This window comes from Onychomys torridus, chromosome 9 (assembly GCF_903995425.1).
Source record: "Onychomys torridus chromosome 9, mOncTor1.1, whole genome shotgun sequence".
Classification (NCBI taxonomy): Eukaryota; Metazoa; Chordata; class Mammalia; order Rodentia; family Cricetidae; genus Onychomys; species Onychomys torridus.
Genome location: NC_050451.1, coordinates 33,455,483 through 33,470,631, shown reverse-complemented (window position 1 = coordinate 33,470,631; position 15,149 = coordinate 33,455,483). Strand labels below are relative to the sequence as shown.

The 15,149-nt window shown below is 42.7% G+C and overlaps 1 protein-coding gene across 7 annotated transcripts in view; it reads left to right on the top strand.

The window, feature by feature from the left end:
* Kat6b (lysine acetyltransferase 6B) overlaps positions 1 to 15,149 on the top strand; it is a 180,341-nt gene that overhangs the window by 138,528 nt on the left and 26,664 nt on the right. For all 7 annotated transcript variants that reach the window (XM_036199059.1, XM_036199057.1, XM_036199060.1 and 4 more), the window contains 2 exons: positions 1,969 to 2,130; positions 5,716 to 5,809. In XM_036199059.1, the coding sequence (XP_036054952.1) occupies positions 1,969 to 2,130; positions 5,716 to 5,809 (256 nt within the window). The remainder of the gene's footprint in view (positions 1 to 1,968; positions 2,131 to 5,715; positions 5,810 to 15,149) is intronic.

Genomic DNA, 15,149 nt, shown 5'->3' with positions numbered 1-15,149 from the left:
GGTCAGGAAACTTTGGCTGTGGCACATGATTTTTTTTTTTTTTTTTTTTTTTTTTTAAATTTAAAGCCCTTTCCTGCTCTTTTCAGCAAGTTTGAAGGGCAAGGGAATTCTTTGTGAGGTTGCTTTGTTAGTTCTCACTAAAGGCCAAGCATAGGCTTCTCAGCCTGAGCACTGCTGCCATTTTAAGGGACTGTAGTATGCATTGGAAGATGGTTACATCCTGCCGTCTAACCCCCAGTTACCAGTGGTGTCCCACTCCATCCACTGGTGACCACCAAATTGCCTCCCGTCATAGCCACACATCCCTGAGCAGAAGGGGGAGAAATTGTTCCTAGTGAGTCTCACTGATGTGAGGGGAAGCCAAGTAGAGGTTATCCTACTTGGTAGTGTTAATGTTAGGGTACAGCTCTGCCAGCCCCATTGAGGAGGTACAAAGCTGGTCTCATAGCAGCTTTGAGGAAAGTCAGCTTGGCCTTTCCCTCCTTCCCTGATGCCATGGATGCCTTTCTTCTAACTAAAAGAAACTTGAAATGCTGTACCTTTTTTCCCAGACGGTGAAACGCATTGTTTGCCTTAAGTAATTATTAAATAAGTCAGCCTGAGTAAGCCCGTGGTGGGAGCTCTAATACATCAGGAAGTCTTCTTGGGGCAAGATAATCCATCTTGTTAGGCATATGTTTGGACAATAGAGAGATGAAAGTGGGCTTGTAGTTTATTTATACACTTAAGGGTGTGAAATATGTCCTAAAGCCCTCTTCTAGCATCTTGATTGAATATATCAGTTACAGGAAAAAAACTGTTCAGTATTTTCTGTGACTTTAAAACAAGTAAATAATAATCACAGATTACCGGGGATTTTGTGAGTCTCTTCTGTGTCTGTTCCTTTTATTTATTTTCATTTGATCAGAGTTTGTTTCAGCATTTCATTTCCTTTTCTGATATACAGATACGCATCTCCATCTTTTTCATATGTAATAGAGCACCATTTCCAAAAGGACCATACTCCCAAATACATCAAAACTTCCTTTAATTAAAGAGAGAATTGTATCCTCAGTGCCCATTGCCTGCATTTGATTATGTTGCTATGTGTGGGACTGAGGTTCTATCCAAGGGAAATAGTTATATGAAATCTAAAAATAATTTGTACAGTGTGAGAAACTGTATGGTCCACAGGAGACTGGAGAATGGTCAAGTTCATTGTTAAAGAGCTCAGGTTAGCAAAGGCCCATCTCCCCGAAGAAGAATGCAGGGTCTGGTTGGCTCCCTGTTTTAGCAAGTCACTACATTTGATCAAAGAAATTGGCATCTGTGCCTAGCTGTGTCCGGAGCTGTCAGTGTCACAGCTTGAGTCCTTTATTTTGAAGAGAAGTAGCCTGTAATCATGGCACTTACTGTAGGTTGAGATTCATCTCACTCTCTCTGTAAGTATTCCCAACACAGAGATTTTATCTTCTCCAATTATATTTAAAATGATAGTTGGGATAAAACCAAAATGGAAGCCTTTGCTTTTAATCCACACTTTTGAAGGATCAGAATAATGCTGCTCATTTATTTTATTTTTATTTGAAAATAACAGAAGTTTAACATACATGATAAAAATTTTTATTTGTTTTTTCAATTCAGATTTCTTTGGCTTCGCTTTAAAAATAAGAAGGCATGCCTGACAAATTTTAACTCAATAAATTGCTAGTGGAAATGACTTTTTTGCTAGCATTGCTGTTTCTTGAACAAGCTTAATGAGTCTTTAGCTGTCTTGAATTTACCTTAACAAGAAGAAATGTGGAATTCTGATTTTCCAAGTAATAGCTCTTTTCTGATTAGCGCTGTCTTTAAAGGAGTATTTTAATCTTATAGTTTAGGACTTAGAAATAAAATTATTTACTTTTAAAAATTATATACAGAAGAAACAAGTTTATATTCTAGTGGTATTTTTATGTTAAATAATGTTGTCTGTTTTTCTTTTGCTAGGTTGATGGGAATATGAGCAAAATTTATTGCCAAAACCTTTGCTTGTTAGCCAAGCTCTTCCTGGACCACAAAACCTTGTATTACGATGTCGAGCCGTTCCTTTTTTATGTCCTTACAAAAAATGATGGAAAAGGCTGTCATCTGGTCGGATACTTCTCTAAGGTAAACGCGGGCCAGCATGACCTTCATTTTCTTCCTCAGATGTTTTTAGTGGAGCCCAGTTCTTTGCATAGGGCTTTTTGATGAAAATAACTTGAGTAAGTGGCTCATGTTTCTGAAAGCCTCAGCTTTTTGTTTAGAGCTTGTTTGAAAAGACAAAAACAATACAACAAAAAAAGGTGCCTAGGCAGTGTGTAGAGGACACCAACACCATTTAATTGCCATCTTGTAGACGGCCTAGCTTCCTCGATTTCCACATGTTAAGCTTGTTCTTCCTTTTAAGTGATGTCAACACGAGGATTTCTGTGATGTAGCATTTACAACCTCAGTCTCTTTGACTCATTTGCTTCCCTCAGTGGTCAACAATATCCAGTGTGTTAGAACTGGAGTTTGTGGGGCTTGTGAGATGGCTCAGTGAGGAAAGGCCAGGCCCCATGTGGTAGGAGAGAGCTGACTCCCAGAAGTTGTCCACATGCACTCACGAACACACACACTCACACCAACACAGTTTAAAAATAAAAACAACACTGGCGATTGATGGTTCGGGTGATAGGTGACTGGTTTCTTACCATTGGCTCTCCTGATGGCATGCTGCACTTTTCACTTCTAGAGCAGCCTCGCCAGCCTGGAGACGAACTTGCATACTAAGACCAATGGCTTACTTTTTTCCACCTGATTTGAGCTCTTCCTTCAAATTTTTCTGCTCAGAAGCGGATGTTGGTAACTCACATTTAAAAAATGAATTTAAAAATTTAATTTAAAGAATTAAAAAAGAACTGATTTTGAAAGTGTTTGCCAGGTGTTGGACTTTTCCTTCGCTATGCACCTAAGAAAATGGTTCATAAACAAAGATGGTGATTGTCCAAAGGCCCAGCAGATGAGGGACTTTTATTGGATCTGCTTTTCTGTAATGTTCATGAAACACTCCACAGAAGTGATGTCATCTAAGTGATGAGAAGACAGGACATGTGCCCCGTGTGGTGGCACATGTTTCTCATCTTAACACTCAGGAGGCTGAGGCAGGAGGATCACAAGTTTGTGAGACTCTCTTCCTTCTCTCTAGCCCTCCATGTCCACTTACCACCACCCCCAAAAAGAAGGAAGGAATGAGAGGGATGTAGCGTATATATGAATGAGCTCTGCAGCCTGGGTACTTTCAATCTGTGAGACAATCCCGGGACTGAACAGGAGGAACAAGGACCAACACTCAGGAGAGGCTGCCTCAGTGTCCTGTACACACATTGCCTAAAGCTCCGCACCTTCTACATCCAAAGTGGGCCAGAAAGCTAACTCAGAATGCTACAATAGCAAAGCCACATAATTTAAAAAAAAAAAAAGAAAGAAAAAAAAAAGACAATGTTTTTTAGAGGCTTATGATGATATTTTTCTCCAAAAAGTACTTTTAACAGTATTTCTCATACTATCCTTCCAATTAGAGAGTAGTTTCTTTAAATGTGTGTAAATTCAAACATGGGGTTTAATGATGCCTTGGTTGTGGTTGTCTGTCTTTTAATTATCCTCATTGTGAACCTGCTTTGGCCCCTGGCCAGGAACAAGAACTCTTGGAGTCTTGATCCCCTGCCTGACTTCTTCCTGGGTGCCCAGATATTTTACCAGAACAAGCTCAACTTTTTCTCTCTATCGTGGTCATTTCTTACAATTATGAAATACAAATACTTTTGACAGAAGAATAAAAAACAATCTAAGAAGTAACCACATTAGTACTAGAAATGCAAATTAAGCTGTATTCTAACATATAAATTGCACTGTGGAAACCTTTAGCCTTGTAGGGTATATACTAAACAGAATTTCAGAGGTTGTTATCAAAACCATTCAAGAACAGACACAGACTATCCAAGATGACCTTGGCAGGTTTTCTGCCAGTATTAATGCTTCTGACTTTCAGACTGGAACAAAGAAGGTCCACTTGTAGTGTCCAGACTAGAGTTTAGTAGCAATCATGTATATTTGTGTGTGTGCACCCCTGTGCGTTCATTGACCTGGGACTACTAAGTAGGCTAGTGAGCTCATCAACAAGCTCCAGAGATCCTCCTGTCTCTCATCCCTGGGATTATGAGTGTGAACCGCTCTGCCTGACTTTTTCTTTCTTTTTGTTTTTATTTGTTGGTTTGTTTGTTTTGAGATCCTATCTCAAAACAGGTTTCTCTTTGTAGCCCTGGAACTCACAGAGAGAGATCCACCTGTCTCTGCCTCCTAATTGCTAGGAATTAAAGGCTGTGCCACCACGCCCAGTTTTCTTCTTATTATGTGGTCTAAGGCTCATGCTTGTGGAAGGCCCACGCTAGTACAGCAGGCACTTTCTCTACTGGGCGCTCTTCCCAGCCCAGGAACATCTATTAAGAAAGGGCGAGAGGATTGCCATTGGATTACATTTCAATAAGCCACCCGAGGTGGGAACAATTCTGGACGGGAAAAGGATATAAATTCTCTTTGCCCAGAGTACATCCCTTTTTAGATAGAGTGACCCATTTATCTTACTTTGCACAGCAAAATTAATTATTTGAGCCTTTGCCATTGGCGTACACATTCAGTGATGGGCAATTTATCTTCTAGAGAAAGCGCACGGACATTGTTACTTCCTCTTCATATTTTAGAGATGCCACAGACAGCTACAAATACACAAAAGTTGGGGGTTCATCTTCTTTCAACGAAATCTTTAATTCTGCCCTTTAGACTTTTTTCTACAGTCATTTCCTGTGCTCTTTGAAGCCAGTTCGTTAAAGATCTGGGGGTTCTAAAGTAATTCTCTGATGTGGTTCTATTTGTGGTCAGCCTCATTTATGGTTTATATTTGGCCAGAGCACTCACAGCCTTAGAAGCCTTTTCCAGATCTTCTCTGTGTAGGTTTTGGTGGCGTCTGTGTACTGTGAATAAAATATTGCTACCCTGATGCTGCAGTCCATGAAAATGTCGAATTCTTTCATTCCTAGTGCGCTCTCTTTCCCTAGCCTCCCTCCTGCCTTTAGACTGTTGTTCAGAGGCTTTGGGGTTTCTGGTTGTCTTTGTTGTTTGATTTTTTCCTGGTTTGAGATGCAGATTAATTATTTCTTCAGCTTTTTACTTTGCCTTCTATTCACAGGAGAAATGCATTTGCGCACATCTACTCACACGTCTACTCTTTCAGTTTCACTGGGGCATTTGCTCCAAGGCAGAAGACAGATCGCCATTGCAGAGTTGTAAATTGTCATTTAGCAGGGCTGCTGGCCAAATCCTAGCTTACTCCACTGGGTGACTCTGTGTGGTGTTTTCTCCATCTCCCAAGCTGTGTGGAGAGCAGTCATTCTGGACTGTCGATATTGTTCCACTCTGTTCACATTTCCTAGATTTGTTATTTGTATTTTATGGTCCTGACTTTGTAGACTAAAGATACGCTTGAGAAGCATGTCCAGGGTGGACAGTTTGTTGTCAGTTGATAGTTTGATTAGCACAGTAGGATTACTCTGGTTGGTCCTGACCTAAGCCACTGTTTCACCTTGGTGGACAGTTTTACAAGGACAGTGGCAGGTGCAGGGAATTGCCCACTGCAGCAGAGCTTTGACATACTTGATCTGTTTCTCTTTCTCTCAGGAAAAGCTTTGCCAGCAGAAGTATAATGTCTCCTGCATAATGATCATGCCCCAGCACCAGAGGCAAGGGTTTGGACGGTTTCTCATTGATTTCAGTAAGTGAAGTACTTTATTTATTTTCATAATAGCTGATGGCTGTTACAGGAAACGGTAGCACATAAAGCTTTATTTGAACTGCTGTGTTGTTGTTTTTGTCAATGCACTTCCATTTGTATTTACATGAGTGAAAAGATCTTCCTCGAGGGAAGCTCTCCCTGCCGCCCAGTTGTTAGACTCCAGGGAACTGAGAGTGGTTCTCGCCACAGTGCCACTGGCTCAGAAGGCCGTTACCTGAAATGAGCTGGTAGACTGGGGTTCCATTCTGTGATGCCTGTGCTCAGCGGCACCAAATAGGTAATCATTCGTGATCTAAGCACGAGGGTTCATTAGTTACAAGGACTTTTAGCTTTCTAAAATTTTGTCAGATAATTGGTGTGGAGCAAAGGAGACCAGGGGTATCTCCATTAGAGAACCAGCCTCCCCACCTGAAGGGAAGCTCCGACTCTGTTCCTTTCCCTTTGCTGTTACAAAAGTTATTAGTGTTTGTATCAAAAAGTTCCTTAAGAAATGCTTGTTTTTCCGTGTACTTGTATCTGCTGAGCCTCTTTGGGTGCTCACAATAATGCACTGGTTATGTTATTTTTTAATGGGTCATTTTTTTCTTGCTTGCTTACATGATATTGGATGAGTAAATGTAATAAGGAAGGCTGAGGCTACATTTGGAGAGTTGATCCCAATTATCTAGAGATAGTAACATTCGAGGCAGGTGTCCTGTGATGATGGTGGCCTCCAACTCTGTGCGAATCTGTCACTTAGAACCCTGTGCGTGTTGATGCAGAGATTGTAGCTGTCCTCCTTGGTAGCTGGATAAAGAAACTTTGAGTATACGTACAGGAAATACAAGACCCCATGTAAATATGCTACAAGGTCCATAAGAAAGTATGTTGACTAAATCTGTATCATTAGTTACTGAAATGTTGAAGTCTGCAGATAAAATAGCCTAATAATTTTGGACTGATTTGTATAATTTACTGGCACAGAAAGATAAAATTTCTGAAAAAGAAATATTTTGGGTTGATTATTTTTATACTTTCAGATAACATTTCCAGTCATTAATTTATTTTCCTAGTCTTACTGTTCTTCTGGCCTAGTTATCCAGTAGTCTAATTATGCCAAGGAATGCTGCCTTACTGGCTCACTGTTTTCACCCTACAGAGTCCTAGCTATAATTAACTTCTCTTTTAATCAGACTTGGGCACTTTCATGCATATATTCTATATGTATATAAAAGGCACTCTGATTGCTCCTTCCTTCTACCATCCTCTCCCTCATCCTCTCGCCTTGCTTGTGCCTTCATGTCATCTTTGTGTCCCTCTGGATTTGACCAGGGCCATCCGTGCGCCTTTACGCTGGTGGTATACCAGTGGGCACACAACTGAAGGCACTGGCTCCCTGCTACAAATCTTTCCACCTGTCTTGTCTGGAGTGACGGGGCCATCCATGAGTTGTGCTCATCTACAGGTCTACCCTCTGGTATGCATCACAGCTGGGCAGGGCTAGAACTTGGGACAATATTCGTGTGCCTCTAGAATAAAGGGGCTCTCCAGCATCCAGTTCCAGCTTTTCCTTGGGTACCTTGAGCACGCCACTATCTCTCCGTCCTTTGTCTGTGATCCCCCTTTCTTGTCGTGGCCACTTCCTCTTTCTTACTCTGCCTACTCTAAACCCTGCTCATTTGGTGAGAACGCAAGAACCTTTCTTTTCCGATGACCCCTTCTTTTTGATGCCATCTTCTTGAGGTCTGTCTCATAGCTTCTCAGCCATACACTAGACAAGCATACTTGAGCTTTATTCCACCTTTTGTGGTTGTCATCAATGTCATGCCTCCAAGTTACCATGGGCTTAGTTCCCATAGCAGTCTGTATTAGATGTGGTTTTGTTGGTAGGAAGGGAAACCCCAAAGTGATATGAAGATCTCTAAAGTGATACTTCAATTCTAAAGGAACTGGTACCACAAGGTAAAAAGTCAAGCTCTAAATACAGTCATCGTGTGTTTAGCATGATACAGAATAATCTGGCCTTGCAGCCTTCTATGTGAATGAACAACCCAGGTAACAGACATTCCCTTTAAGTGCTAAATCTTTATTTTAAACTATTTTAAAAGTTCAGTGCAAGACATGAAAAACAAGATGACTTGAACTTCCTTTCCTTTGAGACAGCATCTCATGTTATAGTTCTGGCTGGCCTGGAATTCACTATGCCTCCCAGGCTGGCTTTGAACTCCCAGAGATGCCTGCCTCCACCTCCCGAGTGCTAATATTAGGAGTGTGGACCACTATCCCCCAATGGCCACACTGTAACTTCAGACATGAAATACAGAACACATCAGAACCTTTTCTGGGATGTGTAGGGTGATGTGGTGAGTGCTACCCACTGGGTGTGACTAGACTCGGAGTCCTGACAGTACTGTAGAGCAACTGGCTTTGTTTCTCCACTGTGCAGTGGTTAAGCAGTGTGAGGAAGATTTCAGTGTTGTTGGAAGGGAGGACTGGGGATGTGGCTCAGTGGCAGAGCTTGTGCGTAATAAGCATAGACCGTGGATACCATCCCTCTCGGCACCCAAAGGGATGGGACTGGGAAGTGGTTCAAAGGGCACTGGTAGTGTTCTCTCAGAGTTTCACAGTACTCCAAAGAAAATGGGAACTGGTGTAAGTAAGCCCAATAAAAATTCAATTTAAAACCAGAAGAATCCCTTAGCTGACCATTTTAAAGAAGACAGAGTATGCTGTTGAAAAAATTGATAGCATCTCCTTGGGCGTCACTTAAAATAACCATAGATAAATATCTTCCCAGAGCTATTTAGATCCAGTCTTTTACGGAAGGAGGGAGGGACAGAGCACCTGACCTCTCATCAATTTTGCCTCATAATTCCGTGTTCTGGGTAAGAAAGATAAACAGAGGTTGAAGGTTTCTAAAATATGTTCTGTTTAGTTAAAAGGAACTCTTGATGGTTGGGTTCCATTGTATGAGCCTGAGATCTTTGGATCAAGTTTGCATTTTCATTAAGTCAATAAACTATAAAGTAGTGAAGTCCTTGTCAATGATGATTGCTAATTTGGCCAACATACAGGCAGAGAGGAGGACTTGGACTGTGGATATGGTCCACTGTAGGGTGTGTGTGAAGAACTGAAGTCACAAGGCTTTGGTGGTGTTCAGTACAGTAAGGAAGTTGTTGATAGGAGCAAATGCTGCCTGGGTTTTTTTGTTTTTTTTTTTATTTAAAATTTTGTTTCATTTTACATACCAACCACAGTTCCCACTCCTTCCGCCCCCTCCCACATTCCCTCACTCCCCTCATCCACTCCTCATGGGGGAGTAAGGCCTCCTTTGGGGAGTCAACACAGGCTGGCATACCAAGTTGGGGCAGGACCAAGACCTTCCCTGTGTCAAGAATAAGCAAAGTGTCCCACCATAGGGAATGGGCTCTAAAAAGCCAGTTCATGCACCTGGGATAAGTCCTGGTCCCGCTGCCAGGGACCCCACAAACAGATCAAGCCACACAACTGTCACCCACATTCAGAGGGCCTAGTTCGGTCTACCTGGGATTTTTTAAGGTGAGGTTTCCCAGAAGCTGTTTGCACAACTTGACCAGAGTGACTAAAAGGTGCCATGCCCAGCCTGCTCATAAACTAACTCATGTGCTTTAAGACAGTCCCATATCTCACTTCTTGCAGGGGAGAGTGATAGACACAGGCTGAAGTTGATTCCACATCCTTTTCTCCTGGATTCCGAGATTTCTTCCCCTTTAGTCAAAAAAACTTTAAAGCCCTCCTACACACAAGCAGACAACTCTCCACCCTCACCAGACATGTCAAGACTTCAAAGAAGCCCACTTCCCACAAAACTTCTGGCACTCTTGGCCGCCCACAGACAAGGAAAATAGCTGCTCTTCCCACGGGGTACAGCTAGGCACTGGGGTGCTAGAATGTTCCTTCCTGAGCCCTGGCCTGCTCCTGCTGTTCCAGCTGCCCAGCAATGCCTTCCTTATATTTTTATTTTGACAGAAATTTCAGCCTTGAGAGAAAAGTTAGGAAATTGTGCCTAGAACTTCCATGTTCTTTACCTGGACCTCTGGGCTTTGGTGGTCGTTGTGTCTGCTCTTGTATTCTGTGTTTCTCGAACATGTGTTTCCTGAATTGTGGTGAGGGGGAACGTCCTTCAGAGACGTTCTTCTCCATGCCCCCACGGACTATCAAAGTCAAGAGATTCCTATTGGCTCTGCACTGTCTTAATAGATTCTGATTTTGTCTTGCCGGCTTTTCCTGTTATCCTTTCTAGCAGGGAAAAACCCCAGTGTCGGTTCCTCTGTTCCATATGGTCCTTACCACATTTAGTCTCCTGAATTCCCGAGATCTGGAGTGGTATCTGCATGTCTGTTTTAAAGTCAGGTCCTTGGATACTGTGAAGTACACAAGACACATTCTGTAGAGCGCCTGCCTTCCATTGGGGCTTCTCTGATGTTTCATCATTATTGGATGTGGGTGGTAAGCTTTAGGGGAGAAGTACCAGGACACTAAGGTGTGTCCCCAGTGCATGAAAATTACTTTCTTGTCACTAAGTTCTGGTGGTACCTGCCACATCACCGTGTAATTAGTGTCTGGTAAGAAGACGCCTTGAAAGTACCTAAATACCTGTTTCTTGTTTTCATTTATGAGGGTTTTTTTGTTTGTTTGTTTTTTGGGTTGGTTTTTTGTTTTGTTTTGTTTTTTTGTTTTTTTAAATTTGTTGTCTGGAGGCAGGGCCTCATATAACCTTGGCTGACCTTTGACTTCTGACCCTCCTTCCCCACCTTCTGAGTGCAAGGATGACAGGTGTGTACATGGTGCCCAACTCTGTTTATGATTCTTATCTAAAAAAATTTTCCCAGGGACTAGAGAGATGGCTTGGCAGTTAAGAGCACTGGCTGCTCTTACAGTTCCCAGGCCCCCCTGTGGTGCCTCACAGCTGTTTGTGATTCTAGTTCCATGGGGATCTGCTGCCCTCTTCTGGCTTCTGTGGGCACCAGGCACTTCTATGGCGCACAGATATGCACACAGACAAAACACCCATACACATAAAAATAATAAATAATAAAATGTTTAAAAGGTAGAGCTTGGTAGAGGGAGACACTCAGCACCAGCCTCCAGCCCATGTGCACACACAAAGAAACGGTTAGGCTTCTGTCTTTTCCAGTTAGAGGGTTTGCTTTTCTCCGTATATGGTGGTTTTTTGTTTTTGTTTTTAAGTTAAAAGCATATGAAAGTTGTATTAAGAGTGACGTCCCTCCACTCCCTTGACCTTCCACCCATTGCCTGATCCTTTCCTTTGCTTAGGTTACCAGCCGTCTTCATTTCTAGTTTGTCCCTCCTGGCCTGTCTGTACAAACAAGCACCTAGGTGTATGTTTCCTCAATTTTTTTTTATTATTTTTAAATATAAAACATATCACACTATAGCCTTTTGAATTTTGTTCTTTTTCATGTATTAGTCTTTAAATTGATTACTTGATATAAAAATTCTCTTGATGCACATTGTGTGTATGTATGTGATTTTAGTCTTCTATCCCTATGTGTATATAGGTTATTTCTAGTTTTTTGCTATGTGTTCGCACACGAGTGTATGTGTACATATAGGTGCATAAATATCACATACCTAGCGAACATGGAGGGACCTTAAGATGTATTTTCTTTTGATTGCATGTATGTGTGTGTGCTTGTAAATACTGGTCAAAGACTTGAGGTCCCCTGGAGCTGGTGTTACAGGAGGTTGTAAGCTACTCTACACGGGTCTTGGCAACTGAACTTGGGCCCTTGAAGGTAAAGTTACCCTTCTTAAAGGCCTGAGCTGTGCTTGGCTCCCGGCTTCTACCTGTCTCAAGCCTTATGATTGGGATACTGATGTGCGCTCCACTGAGTACCCATGACTGAAGTGAGTATCCTCACTTCACGCCAGTGTCCGTGTTGATTTGTCAGACAGCGGTGGCTGTATATGCAGCATGTTGTGTAGTGTGCGGTCAAAGTTCACAGAAGAGGAAAGTGGCTTGGGGGGCACAGAGTCATCAAGAAACCTGTCATAGACCTTCAGTGTCCCAAAAGAAAAGGGATATGAGGTGTACTCGGGGGACTGTGGCTTAAACAGAATGGAAAGAAATGAGCTTGGGGCTGGCAAGGGGCATAGTGGGTAAAAGTATGTAATGGGCAAGTCTGACAACCTGAGTTTGGTCACCTAGATGGAATCCATGGTGGAAGGAGAGATCTGAGTCCAAAAAGGTGTGTCCCCCCTCCCTTGCATGCGCGCGCACACACACACACACACACACACACACACACACACACACACACACACACACACACACACAAACACAGAGTCTCAGTGTCCCATTCCTACAGTTTACAAATGAAAACCATGGGGTCTGGAGAGATGGCTCAGCGGTTAAGAACATCTGGAAGCTCTTCCAGAGGTCCTGAGTTCAATTCCCGGCAACCACACAGTGGCTCACAACCATCTGTAATGAGGTGTGTGTGTGTGTGTGTGTGTGTGTGTGTGTGTGTGTGTGTGCACACATACACATACATACGTGTTAGGCAATGCTGATAAAAAAATGATTGAAATGAAAACAAAATTAATATCTAAATGCAGTTTTTATTACAAAATCATAAAAGACATTCAGTGAAATTAATTATACTTTCTTAGCTAAAACACTGAAAATCTACTAACTAGAATTGTAGATTCTAGGGTTGGCAAGATAGCTAGCTCAGTCGGTAAAAATGTTTGCTGTGTGACCCTGATGACCTAAGTTTGGTCCAGGAACCCAGAGGGAAAGAGGGGACTGATTGCTAACAGTTATCTGCTGACCTCCATGTGTACTCCAGAACCTAAGTCAGCTGACATATGCATCCACACAATGATGAGGGGGATGAAGTTATTTTAAGGGGGTGTCTTTCAGGACAGAATTTCTTTGTAGTTTTGGTGCCTGTCCTGGACTAGCTCTATAGACCAGGCTGGCCTCGAACTCAGAGATCTATCTGCCTGCTTCTTACGAGGGCTCCAGCAGTGGTGGCTCATGCCTTTAGTCCCAGCACTCAGGAGGCAGAGGCAGGTAGATCTCTTTGAGTTTGACACCAGCCTGCTCTACAAAGCAAGTTCCAGGACAGCCAAGGCTAGTTACACAGAGAAACCCTGTCTCTAAAGACCAAAAATATTTTTTATAGGAAAAAATTATATATTCATTATACACACACATATTTATTCATTTAAAAATGGTTGCCTCAGGGTGGCAGAGATGGGTCGGTGGTTATGAGCACAGGCTGTTCTTCCAGAGGACCCAAGTCCAGTTCCCAAGCAACCACATGGTCTCTCACAAGTTTCTGTAACTCCCTCTTTTGGACATGCAATACCCTCTTTTGGCCTCCTTGGGCATCAGGCATACATGGGGGCAAAACACCTGTACACATAAAATAAAAATTAAGGAAACAAAAACAAACAAACAGGCTGCTTGCCAGGCCTGGTGGCATATGTCTTTAATCCCAGTACTCAGAAGACAGAGGCAAGAAGGTCATTGAGTTTGAGGCCAGCCTGGTCCATACATAAAGTTCCAGGACAGCTAGGCTACACACTGAGACCTTCTCAAACAAGCAAAAAGAGTAGGCTGCTGTTTTTCTTTTTTGTTTTGTTTTGTTTTGTTTTGTTTTGTTTTGTTTTTTTGAGACAGGGTTTCTCTGTGTAGCTTTGCAACTCACTCTGTAGACCAGGCTGACCTTGAACTCACAGAGATCCACCTGCCTCTGCCTCCCGAGTGCTGGGATTAAAGGCGTGTTTTTCTTAAGAGCTTCCACAATTTACATAAAACTTAAAATGCTTTTAGTCAGAAATCTCAAATGATTTAAATCTTCTAAAATCTGATTTTATTTTTCAAATAAAGTATATGAATGTTGGCTTGTTTCTTGTAAGAAGTAGGGTTTGGGGTTTGGAGAGATGGCTCAGCGGTTAAGAGCACTGGCTGCTCTTCCAGAGGTCCCGAGTTCAATTCCCAGCACCACATGGTGATTCGCAACCATCTGCAATGAGATCTGGTGCCTGCAGGGGGGAATACAAGCAGACAGAACATTGTATACATAATCAATCAACCAATCAATCATTAAAAAAAAAATGAAGGGGGCTGGAAGGATGGCTAAGGGCACTGACTGCTCTCCCAAGGGAACTGGGTTCAAATCTCAGCACCCACGTGGCAGCTAACAACTGTCTGCAACTCAAAGATCTGACCTGCAGGCAAAACACCAATGCACATAACATAAAAGTAAGGAGGAAGAGGAGGAGGAGGAGGAGGAGGAGGAGGAGAAGGAGAAGGAGAAGAAAGAAAGAAAAAAGAAAAAAGAAAAAGAAAAAGAAGAAGAAGGGTTTGAGTCCCTTGGCAGCTTCATGTGTCTATTGTAACAGGGCTGTGCGCGCACTCACCTGTCTCAAAGGACAAGTGTGAGCACATTGTCAGAAGCTGTTCCTAGCCATGCTAGGCCGTGCTGAGATACCACACTTCTCCAGTGAGGGCTTCTGGGCATCTTGCATATGTGGGAGGCTCAAGAATGGATCCCCGAGGTAAGAAATAGATGAGGTGACCAGAATTCCAATACTTGTCATCTTGTCCTGGTGGCCTTATCTCTTTACCCTGAGAGCCAGGTGGATTTGGCATAGTGGTGCATGATAGGTTGTGGTCTTATTCTCTCGGGGTAGACTTCCAAGAAGATATGTCACCCCAGCCATCTGAGCCTGGGAGGCCAGATATTTCAGGGTGTGTTTAGAAGGGAGAATGGCCGACTCTAAGGATGTTGTTACATGACTGAAAACATCCTCTACGCAGTGTTAGTGAACTGAATGAATGATGGACCTGTGAGTTCACATGTGCTACTTCCAGCAGTTTTGTTTTCATAGTTACGTTTTTAAAAGACCGACCCCCCCCCCCAAAAAAAAAGTTTTCAGCTGAGCAGGTAAAAAGTCTTTTGAAAGTTCCATAGATATTATGTATACGTGTTGGGTTTTGTCGTTGTCTCTCACCAAAAGAAAGCTTTCTGGAAGAGCCTGGTACTCACTGGCCCTTTATTATCTGCAGCAAATGATACTGAATTACTGCAAGAAGAACTTGATCAGCTCACTCTCTTCTCTCCTGTGATTCTTAGGGGCACATCGCTTCCCAGGGAAGCTGACCAGCCTGCCCTCTGAGGTCTGGGGCTTCTTTGGGAACACAGGCTCTCTTTAGAGAGAGAAAGGATTGTCATTCCCCACTGTCGGGCTTGAGCAGAGAGGAGTGACCGAAGTCACATGTACACTGAGTCGGTTGAAGGGGCTCTTATCTTGCCCTTCCTTT